Source organism: Gadus morhua, chromosome 2 (assembly GCF_902167405.1).
Source record: "Gadus morhua chromosome 2, gadMor3.0, whole genome shotgun sequence".
NCBI classification, from domain to species: domain Eukaryota; kingdom Metazoa; phylum Chordata; class Actinopteri; order Gadiformes; family Gadidae; genus Gadus; species Gadus morhua.
In genome coordinates, this window is record NC_044049.1 from 12,469,393 (window position 1) to 12,486,892 (window position 17,500).

General features: G+C 43.0%; 2 protein-coding genes across 4 annotated transcripts in view; one reads left to right on the plus strand and one right to left on the minus strand.

Moving 5' to 3' along the window:
• The window catches only part of slc6a16a (solute carrier family 6 member 16a), an 18,067-nt gene extending 10,899 nt beyond the window's left edge, over positions 1-7,168 (minus strand). The window contains exons 1-3 of the mRNA XM_030339251.1: positions 6,874-7,168; positions 816-1,044; positions 1-158 (exon numbers count right to left, since the gene is read on the minus strand). Of these exons, the coding sequence (XP_030195111.1) occupies positions 1-158; positions 816-1,044; positions 6,874-6,876 (390 nt within the window). The 5' untranslated portion in view covers positions 6,877-7,168. The remainder of the gene's footprint in view (positions 159-815; positions 1,045-6,873) is intronic.
• A 3,594-nt stretch (positions 7,169-10,762) lies between these two features.
• The window catches only part of eps8l1a (EPS8 signaling adaptor L1a), an 8,986-nt gene continuing 2,248 nt past the window's right edge, over positions 10,763-17,500 (plus strand). The window contains exons 1-11 of one of the 3 annotated variants that reach the window (XM_030379564.1): positions 10,763-11,112; positions 12,237-12,369; positions 12,724-12,779; positions 14,147-14,285; positions 14,601-14,689; positions 14,801-14,875; positions 14,966-15,114; positions 16,117-16,261; positions 16,739-16,797; positions 16,879-16,987; positions 17,159-17,299. In XM_030379564.1, the coding sequence (XP_030235424.1) occupies positions 12,249-12,369; positions 12,724-12,779; positions 14,147-14,285; positions 14,601-14,689; positions 14,801-14,875; positions 14,966-15,114; positions 16,117-16,261; positions 16,739-16,797; positions 16,879-16,987; positions 17,159-17,299 (1,083 nt within the window). In that variant the 5' untranslated portion in view covers positions 10,763-11,112; positions 12,237-12,248. Of the gene's footprint in view, positions 11,113-11,177; positions 12,370-12,723; positions 12,780-14,146; positions 14,286-14,600; positions 14,690-14,800; positions 14,876-14,965; positions 15,115-16,116; positions 16,262-16,738; positions 16,798-16,878; positions 16,988-17,158; positions 17,300-17,500 lie in introns of those variants that run through there. The other 2 variants (XM_030379550.1, XM_030379556.1) reach the window with 2 other exon arrangements.

Genomic DNA, 17,500 nt, shown 5'->3' on the forward strand with positions numbered 1-17,500 from the left:
CAAGCAGCTGGAGTATCCGATGCCCGCCAGCTTGGGGGAGATGTGCTTCCACACACCGATGCTGCCCTGCCGGATGCACTGGCCCGCCGCAAGCTCCATGAAGAAGAGGGGAACGCCAATCACCACCAGCAGAATCACGTACAGCACCATGAACGCCCCTGCAGAAAACCCACAATACAGGGCGGTTGGCTGAAACACTGAGGTCCTTTTTACAAACCCATCATTCTGACCTGAAGAAGAAAAGAAAATTGGAGGATAAAAGCATCCACCAAAGAGGATATTCTTATGCTCACATAACTTAAAGAGAGTCTTAAAGAGAAAATGCCAGTAAACCCAAAATAGTTTTTCTTTGATTTAAACATTGTAATTTGTCTTATATGATCGTCAATGTCGCCATCTATGCGGAAGTGCGGACATCTGGAGGTCTGTAGGCAGTGGTTGATCGCGGCGTCCAAGAGGCACTTGTAGTTTAACGATAGGTGTTGGTTGATGGTGAAGCTCCGTCTGAGCAGCGATGTATTTAATGTTTGCTTCCGAGTGAGGGATAGGATTCCCGGATACTTGCAGTACATCGCTACGGTGTGTGGCGTATTTCTTACACAACATCGCTCTTTATAACGCTCATACACAAGTTAACAGTGCTAAAGGTTGTAACCATGGGGATGACACGCCCTCCTCTTTCTGAGAATTCTCAACCCAAAACATATGATTTATAAACTCAGTGTTCAAATTCCAGAAACAGTGGGCTCAAAGGCTTTTTTAAAAAAAGGGGATTCAATTAAAGAATAACAATTTAAAGAAATAAAACTGCACACCTCCTCCATTCTGGTGACACAGGTAAGGGAACCTCCAGACGTTCCCCAGGCCTACGCTGAAGCCCACCTGGGCCAGGACATACTGCAGCTTGGAGTCCCAGGCTGGACGGTCCTGCCCCTCAGCCCCGCCACCAGCCACCTGGCTCGGCCCAAACTGGGTCTCCACCTGGCCCTCGTCCAACCAGTGGCTCTCCTCCGCGTCGTCGGTGGGCAGTGGAGGCTTCTCTGCCTGGAACGCACCGAGAGGAAGGCTTGGTTTGATTGGTAGGGTTTGGTTGGTTTTTCCCCTTCGTTATCATGCCGATTCTTTCATTCAATGCATAGATCAATTAGGGGAGCATTAAGAAGAGGGTGAAAAGGACATGGGACACGCAAGAAAAAAACTAAGTGAAATGAAGTGAATTGTACTGAGATTATTATTAATTAAAGTGAAGGCAAACAGAATCTGAAAACATAAAATAACCACAAATAGAGGGACTTATTATTTAAATACCTACCAAATATCTTGCTAGCAAAATGTCAAACAAAGGGGATATTAAAGGGACACCTCATCCATTTGCATTAAGCTTTCTATCGTCAGAAACCCAGTCATATTTTTGAATGGTCTTGCATCATTCCCTAATTTTCCCCTGAGACGGGAGAGATCCGTATGTACCTCTATCACTTCTTCCTTTAAATGACGTAAAATGAAGATTTTTGCATCACTTAAAGCAGGAAGTGTAAGGGGGGGGCTAAAAAACTACAAGCACATTACAGATCAGTGCCAGTGGTTGGGACCTTGGGGTGCATGGTTTAAACGATATATAGATAGTACACCGGTATAGAGAATTTGCGCTACGGTATGGATTTTGCGATACCGTGTAACCGATAGATAACACGAGCGCTAAAGAAGCAATGATGTAGTACCAGAGGCGCAGTCGTTTATTCATAATATTATCGGGCGCACACAGCTCTTGGCCTTGTTCTACATGATATTCTAGAACACTCCGGGAGCTCCAGCGGGAGACCTGGAGCTCTACATCTAAATGATATAATATAATACATAGACATCTATAATATAGTATATAATATCACAGCCGAAAGTTGTGTGTGCCTCTGCATAATATTATGAATAAACGACTCCGTCGGGTTCTCCGACGTTTCTGGTCCTTCCACATCAATCTGAAATCGCGGTACATCTGGATTTCAGAGAGTCAAACCCAACGTTTCTTCCCCCACGATTGCTGTGCACATCGTCCAATGTGGACGGTTTTAGTTGACTCCGCTTCTGTATAACATATCCAGCACCGGAGAAGGCTCGCTCCCAATCGTAAAACCCGCGACCGACCCACGCTGTTCATGCGTCCTACCTGCGCGCACCCGTGTTCGACACAGTATTATTTTTCACCCGTTTCAATTCTCAGGTCACCCTTCGGGTACCCGAACCCTTGCAGGACTCTGGCCGAGATAACCCCCACTACAAGTCTTTACTTGTTGTGGAAGTACCAGAGACGTCCGTGAACCCAACGCAGACTTTAATTCATAATATCATCTGGAGGTGACAGCTTTTGGCCGTGATATTATATGATATAGATACCTATATATTGTATGATATTATATTATTGAGTGAACGCTGATTGGCGTTGTGGCAGTTGTCATCTTCAAATCCACAAGCGCCAAAAAGTTACTATTCGACTACATATATAACCCTCTTACCATACAGATTCATGCCTCCACCGGTGAAATCTCTAATATGTATAATCTTTAATATACATCTCAAAGTCAGCTTATAAACTCTATAAACTCTCTAAACTAAATACTGTTGTGTGTAGTCTGTTCTTCCTCAAATTCCAGAACGCCATAGCTTCGTTCAGCAGCAACATCTGTCATTGGTCACCTGCTTAGCCACGTAGCCCAGTGGGAAAATAGGCATCACCTGTTCAATCATTGAAGGAAAAGAAGGAAATCTAATTTCCTCTCTATGCAACATAAATTCTGTCTCTACTGTGTGGGCAAATAAAGACTTAAGATCTGGGGTCATAAGCAGGTAAATCAGTGGCCACCAAAACTAGGTTGTTTTAATAGAAAAAACCGATGCCAAAAACTGCTCTGTTAAATAAATGCCTGTACTTATCACAGTGGCCTTGCAGGACGATTCCAATATGAAATATATACTACACACTAGTACGTAAAAAAATAAATAAAAATCAGTTGCGTCCATTTCATCAATGAAGCACAATGACTTGAATCAGACTTCAGAAGTCTGATTCAAGTCATTGTGCTTCTCTCGTGAAACATGTTATTGTACACCATGTTGCTGATAGGATAAGCAGTAGTGAGGTCACCTTCCTGCTGATATTTACCCTTACCAAATCCTTATGATCTGTGAGACTAACCCTTAGCTGATCATTCTACATGTGCCTCAGTGGGGGTTGTAAAAGAAAAAAAACAAATACGTTAACTTAAGCCTATGGGAAAATGTCTCAAAGGGAGCCAGGAAGGGAGGGTTTCAGAATGTCTATTTTCTTTGTGGGTAAATCAGCATTCATATTCTATTCATGCTAGCCTACCAAAGACCCCATGTGAAACGTAACGGCATGACGTATTGCCGTTCCCATTTCATAAATAAACACAGGAGATCTGTTCCACATGGGGGCCGGAGAGGGGCGGGTGCCTACTGGATGATGTGGTAGGAACTGAGGAGAAGCTCATCCAACTAGCAGCAAAACCTGTCAACAAACTTAGGGGTGAAAATAGGTCTATGATTGCATAGGACCAGTGCAGATACGTGGCATGACACGGGTCAAAAGGGAGGTGGAAAAAGTCTGAGCCAAGTCTGTGACTTTGTCCAAGTACAGAGACCAACCTCCAGGCCCAGAGAGAGAGCCTGATAACGCGCACACACACACACACACACACACACACACACACACACACACACACACACACACACACACACACACACACACACACACACACACACGTGGAGGGGAGCCCTTAAAGAAAGAGAGAGCTAGGGGGGGGGGGGGGGGGGGGGGGGGGCTTCTCCAAAAAGGGATGTTTGGGTTACGGTTGGTCGGTGGTGGGGGTGGTGCTAATGTGGTGTTACCCGAATAGGGTTAGATCACCTTCAGACACACGGTTACAGAAACTGATAGAAAAGAAAAAACATTTCACAAATGGTTAAATATTTTAATAATTAATATCTCTCATTCTGGTAAGATGTGATTCAATTCTGACTGTAAAATGGAGGTTAAATTCAAGGATCAAAATTCATATGAGAAGGGTCATATGAACTGTCTTCTCCATGTGTTCAAAATGTCCTTTTTTGACTCCTATATTCTTACTCTATTCTATTTATAGTCCAAGATGTCGATATAGTACTGACAGTCGATCACATGACAGGAAACCGTATCCCACCCACCCACACACTCTCCCACACTTCCCAAGCGCTCTTTAGTTTCCAAGACAACTAGCAGGGTTTTCAGCTTGTTAATGCTAAAGCAACCACAACCAACATGCTCCTACTCCCACCTTTTATTGTGAATAAAGACCCTACGAGAATAGCTAATGTTCATTATGGGTGGCTGTGTGTTGGGAGGAGAATGAGTAGTAGGTATTCTGTGACCCAGAATAAACATGGGGATGGGAGTAACAAAAAAAAAAATAGAAAGAAAATAAATGGACGATGCATATCAAGAATCATGTCAGGACGAATATCACTCTGACAGACTCAGACTTAGATGTGCAATGCCGGTAGGGCAGCCGTTGAAAATCTAGCCAGCTTGGGAGGACACTGATGCAGACTCTCCAAAACCTCTTCATTATTTATCGGCCAAAACTTGCAGAGGGAACATGCCTATACCATGCATAGTGAAAACTGCAAGGATTGACCGATCGCATCCCCGATGGCAACTCGAAGCGATACAGAACACTTTCACTTTCTGACACGCATCAATCTCCTTGTCTCTTGGTTCCCAGCACTGACCATTTAGTACAGGCTGGTCTAGTGGCTAAAGGGGGTCCTATAGGCTCTGGGTCTGAGCCATTCCTGTAGGTGTAATTGAGTAACGTGTCTAACTTGTTCCATACCAACTTGTCTCTGAAATCCATTTTGATGAAAGTGGAAGTGCTCTAAATAACCAAAATAAAGATCCTTTCCTTCAAGACACCCCCAAAATCCAGGTAGTCATTTGGGAAGTCCCCATAACCTGGACCATAACCAACCATGCACTACCAGTTGTGCCGGACAGGACCAAATTAGGGTCACATGTTCAAACAAGTTGGTATCGGATTACACCGTTGAGTACGCCAAGCAATCCTCTAGCATGTTGCTGTTCAATAATGTTCACGCACAGTTTTACAACTGTAGAACAAACTCTACAACAAGCACTCCATAATCGTGGTTCGGTGAGTGTAAAAATAGACAGAGATGATGTACGGGCGGGAGGTGTTGCACACCTCCCGCCTTGTCGTTTTTATCAATCTTTACCGAGAGTCTCCTGCGCTTTTCTTTCATCTGCTGGTTTCACAGCCGCACAGTTCAAGACAGAAACAGCCTGAACAGTATTGTCAACATCTGTTGACAATACAACGTTGGTAGTACATTTACCATTTTGCTGTCCATCGTCATTTAGCAGTGAATTCAGATACGCGTCATTATGGGGCAGATAGGGGTTATGCTTGTTGCTCAAATACGACTAGAGGTAAGTTACATTTTTGGGGATAACACCTAGGACATTTCAGAGAGGAGTGCTACAGCAGTAGATAAAATCCCCCCCCCCCCCTGTTGTTTAACCTTGGGGACTGTAATAATAACAACAGTTGGCAGGGTATTTTGAGATGTAAACACCTCTCAAATCCAGCATACCCTCCATTGTAAAGAGGAATGAACTAGAGGCTGAGATCTTTGTGGGTGGTTCGTATTATGTATGTTGACTGTACAAATGATTATCAAGGCTCTTTCCATCACATGTTGTGGCAAATCCAAGCACATTGTTCCACCTGGCTTGGATGTACTTCTCAACAAATTTGCATCATGTTTAACATTGCACAATGTTTGCTCTGTGTGTGCGTCCGTCTTTTGCCAAAAGCGTGCGCATGCATATATATATGCTCTGAAATGTATGGATAGGGAGATATTTTTCCTGGCACGGGGAGAGGAAAACATAAATAGAACAGTAATGGTTACCTGTGGATCAAAATCATCTTTGCGAAAATAGAGCCGACACATGCAATTTGTGTGGTAAATCTATTTGAGAGACATGTAGACCTATAGTGTTACAGTGAACATATTTACTTATTTCTGGTTATCAAGATATTACGGTGTCAACGCTGGAGTCAAGGTCACTGAGTAAGAACGTTGTTCAGCTAAGCTCCTCAAGGGAATCGAAGCAACTTTTTTTGTTTTTTCTAATGTTTCCTTTTTTGAACCCATTTCAATCCAGTTCACCAATGCCACCTTTTGGCAAAAAAAATTATAACAATTCGAAATATTACGTGTAAGCATTTTTTAGGGAATTCTTAAAAACGGCTCTATCAAAACGGATCTATAATGAAAATATTAGTTATAATGATTATAAATAAATAAGATGATGAATAGAATAGTTTGAAATTTGTATTAGTTCGAAAGATTGAACCACCATTTATATCCATGAAGTATCCCACGTGGATGCATTAATTGTGTATCCATGATTAAAATGATGCAGCATGTGGATGTTGCGTGTTTAAATTATGACTAACAAACGCTAAAGCTTGAATACGATGGTATTTTACGTTGCTTGGACCACATTTTTCCTCCTGAAACGGCATTTATAAAATTGGAAAACAATCCAACAGTGCATCCCTGAATATAATAGGCCACACTGTATTGCACTTAAAAAAGGTTTGCTTTACTTTTATTATTGCAGACCACCCCGATGTGCACGGTAGGCCTACTGCTCAACGGCGTCGTAGCGCGTGTTTGTTTCTATGCAGACAACTCCAGTAATGTAGAACAATGACAGTAGGCCTACAGACCGTTAAGATAAGAGATGTAGGCTAGTTGTTGGAAAAAGGGTTGCAGCGGGGGTTTACTTACCATGCTGCGAGTGCTGTGGAAACGCGTGCCAGTAAAGTGTGTTCAGATATTGTCTTCCCCGCCCCCTCCGCTACGCGTAGCTACTTTTTGCTTTAAATACCTTAAACCGATTTTGGACTGTAACAAAGGCTACGTTTGTTTTGTTCGTTCCTAAGACATGTTGCTGTCAAGGAGGTTCGCACAGCTGTCACAAGTCACGCTCAAATCATGAAGTTAGCACATGGAGAGGAGAGGACGCTAACCAAAACTTTTACGCCCCGCCTTGCCTCTATATTCTACAACAGCAACGGGCGGTCGAGAAAGCGGTCCCTCTCTTGAGATTCAAGATTCGAAAGGGTGGATTGGCATGAAAAATATTTATTGAGCATACATTGCAAAATCATATTAGTATGTTTATTAATTGTAAACTTTATATGCTGTATATTATTTATATAAGTAGCAATAATAACAATATAATAATAAAAATGATAATAGCCCTGCTCATTTATGAAAGTCGGCTATAAATACAATATGATACAAATGTTAATGTGTATGTAGGCCTAGAGTGTAAGACTTTTATATTGTGTAATGATGCATTGGTCAGGATAGCCTTGAGCTCAGGAAACTTTTTCCAGGTCCCAACAACTTGTCTTAAATTCCTGCTCCCTCTCCCTCTGCCTCTCCCCCCCCCCCCCCCCCCCCCCCCCCCCCCCCCTCTCTCTCTCTCTCTCTCTCTCTCTCTCTCTCTCTCTCTCTCTCTCTCTCTCTCTCTCTCTCTCTCTCTCTCTCTCTCTCTCTCTCTCTCTCTCTCTCTCTCTCTCTCTCTCTCTCTCTCTCCAATGTTCGAGTTTTAATGGGCTTTATGGGCGATGTAGACGTAAATCAACACAGAAAAATAATAAAAAGTAGATTCAAGATAGCCTACCACAAAACATACGATATAATAAGAGTAAACATGCATAACAATTACATTGAATAGTCACAATGTAAAACATAATATTGGTGGAAATGTAAATATATTCAGTGAAACGTAAGACTATTATATTATATGGAAATGTTGAAATGCTATTATAAGCCTTTCCACATGCTACCATTTAATTAATAAATACAGTTTTTGTTATCTTCGATCTAGCTCATTTGGGGGGAGAAATAATCCACGCTCTCCAGGAGCGTAACAGTGTTCATCCCAACTTTCCGTTACCTTTCTGTAACCACTTAAACATTTTATTTTTGGGCGCCATGTAATTTCAGAACCAATGCACAAGAGGGCGCACTCTTCACAGCCAGCCTCAAGATCAACGAGTAATGTATGTTGTTGTTTATATTTGTGATTATTTTATGAATATTGGCCTATTGAGATAGCTTTTTAAGTGTCAAAAATATGTTTAACCTAACTGAAGTTCAGAAATAAGATAACGAGGAGTGTCGCTCAGAATTAAAAAAAGTGATTGAAGAAAATTGAATTAATCTAACACAAGGGTTTGGTCGTATGGGTGCGGCGGTGTGACTATTGTTTGATTATCTTTCAGTGTGTATTTGATTTTCGTGAACCTCCTAAGATGGCACAATTTGATTGGTTTGCTATCCCGGGATATTGGGCAATATCCCATGATTGAGATCTCCAACTCGCGCTAATAAAAACAAATAAATCCCAGAAAAAAGGGTTCTCTTGTTTATTTTTGGAGTGTTCACTTGTAGTATATACTAAAAGGGAATAGTGGGGAATATAATTCCCCACTAATCACGGAGCCTGAGGTGAATAATTGTTTAGGTAGGCCTATATACTAGCCTACACGTGAATGCTCAAAAAAAAAAAAAAAAACACTTTTTGTCTGGATTTATTAGTTTTTATTAGCGGTTTATTTGTTTTTATTAGCGTGACGAGACGACCGTCACACATATCCTTATGACATCACAGGTGGACACGCCCACCTGTGATGTCATAAGGGACAGATTTCCAAAATGGCTTGTAATGGCTAATCAACCCACACCTGTTGGCATGTCATGGGACCTTCAAACTCTCTGAGCCTCCTCCTGCTTCCAAAAGTTCACTCCTTGGCTGCGTCGCATCCCGCATGTGAGTTCGGGGTTCAATACCTCTTTCTCACAGTGTGATTGAACACACTGTAACTCAAGTCTTTGCTGTTGGTGTTATGGCGCATAACACGTCGGTTCTATGACGTCTCTTGTGTTTCCACAACGAGACTGTAGTTGGGGTTATCTCAGCCATGGTTGAGAAGAAATTGGGGGAGAGGAACTTTGGCTTTGACTCCCTGAAATACATGATCTGCGACATGCTGCTTGCCGCAGCGGGCAGCCGGCAGCGGGCAGCCGGCAGCGGGCAACCGGCAACCGGCAGCGGGCAGCGGGCAGCCGGCAGCGGGCAGCCGGCAGCGGGCAGCGGGCATCCGGCAGCCGGCAGCGCGCGGTTCAGTCTACTTCAGATTGATGTGGAAGTGGAAGACCCAGAGACGTCGGAGAACCCGACAAAGTTGTTTGTGATTCATAATATCGTCTGGAGGCGCAAACAGCTTTTGGCCGTGATCATATGAATTATAGATATCTATGTATTATATGATATTATTAGATATAGAGCTCTAGGACTGTAACGCAAGTGTTGTACACTTCCTTGTTATTTGGATAACCGTTCTGCTGTTGGTGTTATTGCGCATAACACGTCGGACTCGTCTCTGGTGTTTCCACAACGAGACTCATAGTGGGGGTTATCTCAGCCATGGTTGAGAAGGAATTGGGGGAAAGTGACTATGGCTTTGAGTCCCTGAAGTAGCCTACATGAACCACGACATGGAGGAGAAAGGAATTGTTGGCGGCGAATGTCTCCCGCTTGAGCCCCGCTTCCCGCTGCCGAGGGACCACCGCCTCGGCGCTGCAGGATGCGGAGGTGCCTAAGCGCTGACCACTCCCTCTGCAGCGAGGCTCCGGCGGCAGACAACCGTGGTCAACAATCGCGGGCAACAATCGCTTTCTCCCCCATGTCGTGGTTCAGTCTACTTCAGATTGATGTGGACGTGGAACAACCAGAGACGTCGGCGGGGTCGATTGAGATTCATAATATCGTCTGGTGGTTCACACAGCTTTTGGCCGTGATAATATATATTATATGATTTTGATATCTATGTATAATATGATATTATTTAGATATAGAGCTCCAGGACTCCCGTGTCTTCTAGAATATTTACAGAACCCGGCTAAAGGCTGTGTGCGCTTCGCCACTGCGTTACATCCCCTGTAAACAGAGCGCATGTTACCGTGACTGCAACCTGCTCAGGGCCACACCCCCACCCTCCTCCTTGACCCGCCTCTCTCCTCCTCATTTGCATTAAAGCTACAGACACCGAAACGGCGAATTTGGGGAAAGCTCAATGTGCGAATCGCTTGTAGTGGCTGGCTGTAATTCTGCACCACGGCTGAATTTCGGGAACGTCTTCAAATACTGTGTTTGGGGCCTACTAATATCTATATTAAAGCATCCATAAATTAGCATGCCATGGGACCTTTATTAATTGTTCAATATTGTTATGGTGTAGGCTACAGCTATCTCATTGTGCACAGTATAAAATATATGTTCTCACTATCCAAAATATTACAATAGTAGGCTCAAAGATCTGCCAAAATCTAGACTTAACTTATATTTAAGTCGACTTTTAAATAAAAGTCTTTAGAAACATGTTGGCATGGTTCCCTCGGAAATATTGGCAACGCCAGGATCCTTTGCGTTGATTCCAAGAACAAAATCTTTGAGGTCCGAACGGCTCCAAGGCCAATGAAGAGATCGCCTCACTGCGATCTGTACTCACAAACATGGTATAGTTTGCCTAGGCTAGTAGGACTATGGCCCAGAAGGCAATCTCTACCCGCCAGTGTTCAGGTTTGACCGTGTCTCTAAAGATTGATGTTGATGCGCAGAGGAGAAATAATGTAGATTGTAGAATGTGCGAGAGTGTAAGGTTGGGAGATAGTTTTCAGAGAGAATCACACACACACGCACACGCACACGCTCACGCTCACAGTCACAGTCACAGTCACACTCACACCATCGACCGGGTGTCTTCGTTGCCAGAAGAGATTGAAAGCCACGCGCGGTTTGCCGGAGCATGGACTTGTTTTTCTCGTTCCTGCATATCTGAAAAAGGTGCGACATCACTGACGCAGCTAAGCTCAATGCACACCGAGGACAACAGCGGAAGGATTGGTGGCTCTCCCAGCGTATTAACTTAAACACTCAAACGGCGGGGAAAGGTATAGTGATGGGTCTTCTATTCTATATCATATAGAGAGAGAGAGAGAGAGAGAGAGAGAGAGAGAGAGAGAGAGAGAGAGAGAGAGAGAGAGAGAGAGAGAGAGAGAGAGAGAGAGAGAGAGAGAGAGAGAGAGAGAGAATTGTAAGGTGTTTGTGTCTTTAATGGTAGGCTACTAGGCAAGGCAAGTATTTGTATAGCACATTTCAGCAACACGGTAATTCAAAGTGCTATTCATGAAAAATTCAAATAATTTAAGACAAAATGCCGAAGAAATACGTTATAAGAACATTAGAAACGCATTCAAAATAGTTACAATAAAAGTCTCAAATTTAATTTAATGTAAAATCTAGAATGTTTAAGCAATACAGTCTTGGTAAACACCTACTTTGCTAGCCACTTTATGGTAAAACGTTTTGTCCTAATTTGTCATTTTTCCGAAAGAAATCAGAGAGAGAGAGTGAGGGACGGACAGAGAGCTAAAAAGACAGATTACTGTCGGCTGTTGTCAGCTGTTCCATCTACATTGTTGCTTTTGTTGTTGTTAGATTCGTTGTACAGAGAGCGTGGGATATTTACCTGATAGAAACAATCCACCAACTATACACACACAACTCAGCAGGTCGTTATTGAATGACAGGTGGCCTGTTGCCACATAATGCCATGTTAATGATCGAATGAAGAGCGGAAGGTTTGCCGGCCTCTAATGACTCACAATTTCCACAGATGTAGGCATTCACAAACGTCGCTCAATCTTTAAATCTCCAAATCTCCACGACACACCTTGACAAAGAACCAAATCATTGTTAATGTGCACTGGGAGATTATTATACTATACCCAAATCGGACAAGAAGTACTTGCAGAGATTCTGCTTTTTCTGTGTGCAAATAATTACCAAGCAAATATCCAAACAAAAGCTACCAAGGCCTTGAAATATCATTATTTTCTGTTTGTATTATTCTATATTTATCCCCTTCTCTTGATGTATTGGTTTATGTCTCCTACTATTTGCCTACATGTTCACGTAAATGAATGCTCATGCACTCAAACATACACATCAATGATATAAACACCCTGGCACATACACAAACAAAAACACCCCCCACACAAACACGCACACACAGCACAAAAACTAGATGTCTACCAAGTCCCCTCCCCTGGTCGCGGGGAAGCCTTCGGGGGTGCGGGTCATGATCACTCACGGAGAACAGCCTCCTGCAGACAGCCTTCCAATGGGCTCCATGGCCTACAGCCAGGGTACGTACCCAGGGTTACTGTCTGAGCCTTCTGGCTGAGTGGGACCTTTCTTGTGTGTGTGTGTGTGTGTGTGTGTGTGTGTGTGTGTGTGTGTGTGTGTGTGTGTGTGTGTGTGTGTGTGTGTGTGTGTGTGTGTGCGCGTGTCTGTGTCTGTGTCTGTGTCTGTGTCTGTGTGTGCGTGTGCGTGTGCGTGTGCGAGTGAGGGAGTGAGTGAGGGAGAGAGAAACCAACCCCAACCTGCTTTTGTATCCCAGCATCTGCTAAATAATAAAGTTGGGAGGTTTTATTGAGTGAGCATGTGTAGGATTAACATCGACAGAGTGTTTCACTGACCTCTGTCCTCTTCTTGTTCAGTGAATAGCGGAACGTTGGAGCCCCAGTCATCTTCTGTGAATCCACAAAGAGAGGTGGTACGTAGGCATAACGCACGTAACACAAGATAACCCAGAGATGGTTACAAAACTAAATAACACTTTGGATTGTTGTTGATTGTGTTCTATTCATCACTATTATTGGCAAGCTGATTTTTATCCTGCTTGCAACTAGATTAGAGCAACCTACAGTATGCCAAACAAAATAAGTAACAAAATTGTCATGCTCTTGATTCATCTTTGATGATACGGTAGCTGCTATATGATTCAGAACTGACCAGTCTTGACTAAGGGACGTTCGGCACTCTGACATAAGAGAGGAGATGAGGGATACCTTATTGGCACACAACCAGAATTGGGGGGTATTTACCATAGTTTACTCCCACAGATTAAACTTTAGGGTAAGTAAAACCCTGTTTTAGCAAGGAAACTTGCTATGCACATTCATAAGAGTGGTTTTAGAAAAAATGTACACATTAAGTACCATAGGAGCAGGTAGGAGGAACGTTGTCAAACATTCTCAAAACCCACGTCAAACTAGCTTGAACTGGGTAGCTATTAGAAAGATACCCATTTTGTATAAAGCTTTGTGAGACCCAAAGGGAATTAGAAAGTTTTGCTTTATTTAGCTTCATACTTGTGGGAATCTTGCGGGAATCTGGCAGCATGTTATTGATGAAAACAAACTCAGCTGTAGTAAACTGTAAAAACGTGTCCGTAAAGGTTTCGAATCCCCACCGTGTAGACTGGCCATTCCAAGAGTGTATGTGTATATTAAATACCGCTTTCAAAGCCTCATCCACTCGCACAAATTAGTTTTTTTTGGTAGAATATCTGTGTGATGAAACTGGGAATAAGTTCTAGCTCCACCCCTTGCCAATTCTGGTTATCGAAACTCTGTGTTGTCTCCCCCTAGAAGTCCTGCTATAAATTATAAGCTTAATCTGAGATAATATTCAGTGCAGAATGTGTAGGCTCTGTTTACTAACATCACATATGATGCACAAGTTCCTTCCTCAACCACAATACACATCAAACAATGCACACAGTAACCATTAACAGGCATATGTAGAGACAGTAGCAAACCAGAAACAAGCAAAGAGTCACAGAGATAAACCTCTGTGGTACTGTTGCATCACTCGGTCTGTCCGTCAAAGATTTCATATCTCTGTGAGCTGGCTGCTAATTTGGTCTGCTATTCATGGTCCCTCATCATTCTTAAATATAATAACTACTACTACTACCACCACTGGAGATTAGTTAAACTTTCATATCGGTTAAAATTACCTGGACAAAATAGCCATTAAGAAATTAATTAATTAATCAGACACTATTTGGTTACTGTACTTTGTAACCCAAAAAATTCTCAACAGCATTGTATGCGTTTGTGTTCATTGGGTGTCTAGGACATGTTGAACCACTGCTTTGACGACGTGGAGCGCTTCATGGGCCGCCTGCAGCAGGCGGCAGACGCCCAGGGCATCCTCAACCAGCGGAGAAAGAGGAAGAAACGCAGCAGGAAGAGCAAGAAGGAAGACGAAGACGGTGAGATGATGATCATTAAAGAGGGGAATTACCCCCACTTAAAGCGTCTGTTGAATGATGCATAGAAGATCATTATAGGTACAGTCTTTAGATTCTGACCATTAATGTCCTTCATTTTTTGTGTTGGAGCTAAAGTTGCTTGGGTGTGTTGCAGGTTTGCGTTGTTGTAGGTAAGGTTGAAGGGTTACCATTTCAGGTTATTCAGTATGTTTTAATTAATTAACAACTTTTTGGCTTATTTAGCCTTAACTTTAAAAAAAAAAAACTGTTTTATTTAAGTGCACAATGTGGTTATTCAGACTCTTTGTTTTGCAGAAAATGTGCTGACCATGAAAGCTTGCCCGCCAATCGAGGAGGAATTTGTGGGCATCTTCCAGAAAATCAAGTATTCATTCAGCCTTCTGGTGAGCACCAAACATCCCATTCTGGAAAAATAAATGTTGGTTAATCATTTGAAGTTGAACAAATCAAGTCAGATCCTCCCATCTCAACTGACTTATTTCTGGTTCATTCAGGACCGTCTCAAACCTTTCATCACAGAACCCAACTCCCCAGGACTGCTGCATCACGTCTTCGTTCCCCTGGATCTGGTAAATCGACTTGACTTTTCTGACCGATTCCTCTGACGGACTGTTTGACTGACTGACTGACTGACTGTGGTGGTTTTCTCTCCCTCACAGTTGGTCAAAACCACCGGAGGGCCAGAGCTGGGGGCCTCTGTGGTCAGTCCTGCCCTGACCAGTGGAGCCGTGTCACTGCTACAGAAACACCTGACCCAGGAGGAGAAAGATCTCTGGAATTCACTAGGACCAAACTGGACTTCACCATGGTAGCTATATAGCTAGCTAAAGTCTAAACTACTAAGTGTTCTAACGACCCAATGATCTAGCTTCTTAGCTATCTAGTATCTATCTCGTCTAACTTCTTAGTGTGCTAATTATCGACCCTCCTTATGGCTTACATAGCCTCCTAATTACCTAGATATAGTCGTGGATAAAACCCACGGTCTAACACTCTAATAAATTACGGGAGGTCGAGACGGACTAGGGTTGAATGATCAAGGCTTTATTGCCACTGCAGAGAGTAACAACATCACCTGAGTAGGTTTGCAAAGAACTCGCAAACTGTCTCGAAGCTCCGTGTTATATTCTAATTGTGTGGCCTCCCCTAAGTGGTCCTTGGACATTCACGATGCTCTACAGGCCCTTCCAATTCCCCATCAACATTTATCTTCCTGCCCAAGTGGATACATACATTCATACATTCAAGCATTACGTACAAAAGAGTTATATATTATGCATTACTGTTATATGAAGTGAGGTCCTTGATTAGAATCCATTCATTGCCTTGTTTATTAACCTGATCTTAAATCACCATGACCTACCACATGTGTTTAAAAGAGGAGTCCTGAGAAAGCAATATTCATTTAAACAGTAAAATAAGCATTTGTAAGAGTGTGGCACTTTATTTGTCTGTTGCATATACAGTCATAATCCTAAAGCTGGTAGTGTCTGATTTTAACCGGGGTATGGATTTGTTAACTTAATGTCTAACTTGAAGCCTACAGAATATACATTCTAAAGCTACAAACGAGAAACCATAGGGGGTAACAGATGTCTCTGTAAGAGGCCATTTACACGAGGCGTCGGGGGTTCATCGGAATGCAGGCATTTGTTTGACACAGGAAGGCCAGGTAATATCAATAGTGTTTAACATTTTGCTCATTTTGCATTTGTACTTCCAAGAGTACCATGTAACTGAAAGGGAGGATTATCATTATATCGTTCTTATACTATCTGTTCCCATGAGCTGCCTCTGCCCCTGCTGCCAGTTCCCAGCTTGGGGTGTCTGTCCCTCCCTACACCCCTGTGTTCCTGGATGGGTGGGAACCAGGTAACCCAGACAGTCAGCCTTGGGACGACCCGGTTGAGGTGCAACACAGAGAGGATGCATCCAGTGCGAAGAGGGCCGTGGAGGTACTGCCAATTATCGACATTTATCTGTCATAGCACTCGTTTGGTATAGGAACGTTTCAATTATGTGATCGGAAGTTCCATAAAATAAATTCATCATCCATTGTGGTACTTTTTGACCAGATTTTCTGAATAAGCCAGCAACCAGTTGTTATTATTCATATTATAACGGTTAAAAAGCACCAACTTGGCATCTTGGAATGTGCACCAAATCATGTGACACTTCTCTGAACTCTCTGCTGTTATGTTTTCTTAGAAACGTTGTCATGCAACCCATTCTTTTGTAGTGTTCCTTTAGACGCATTCATTGTTCTCTGCGGCCTGTACTGGGAGTCGCTTTGGGGTGAAAATCGTCTGCAAAATGGCTATATTTACATGTAGGATATGATGACCATATAGATTGGTGAAGGATGACAGAATAAGGCACTCATTGACAGAGGCCGGAAATGTATTTACCAAATGTCTAAATGCTGTGCCCAGGAACCTTCTTTGCAAACGTCAGAAAGGCCTTCTTCTGGTCCACAGCAAAGCGATGAGTTGTAAGTCCAAATCTATAGTGACGCATCAAGACTTCCCAATGAACACACTTGGTCTTGACTCTATGTGCGACGATCCAACAGAGATGGCAGCACACTACCACCAGAGGGCGAAAGAATGTTCAACTGCAGTTACGACTTTGTGGCACGAAACAGTAGTGAGCTCTCAGTGCTCCAAGGAGAGACCTTAGAGGTACGTTTGATCCCATTATAGTGTAGGTTGTGGTGGGATGGTGTTGTGTTCAGTAGCATCAGTTTCCCAAGTAGTCTACCCCAAAATTATCCTGCCAAAAATAAATGCATGAGTAGCGTGCCCTCTTAAGGCTGACACCAAAGCTAGGTATTTAATCTGATCATTCTGCAGGTCGTTGAGTCCTCTAAGAGGTGGTGGAAGTGTCGCAACCGCTTCGACCAGATAGGATTTGTTCCCTTCAACATCCTGGAGCCCATGTCGGCCCTCAGTGACCATCCAGAGAACAACCAAGTGGCAAGGAGTTTATCAAAGGTATGTTATCCATCCAAAGGTATTTTGTTTTTAAATATAAATAGGCCTACATTGAAGACGATGATTTTAAGGTTCTGTCAACTTCACAATTCGAGGCCCATTTAAAAATGGCTCCTTTAGTTCTTTGATATTTGTTCGACCTACCATAAATGTTCAGTGTTTCTTAATCAGGTGTCCCAAAGAGTCCCAATGTTACTATCC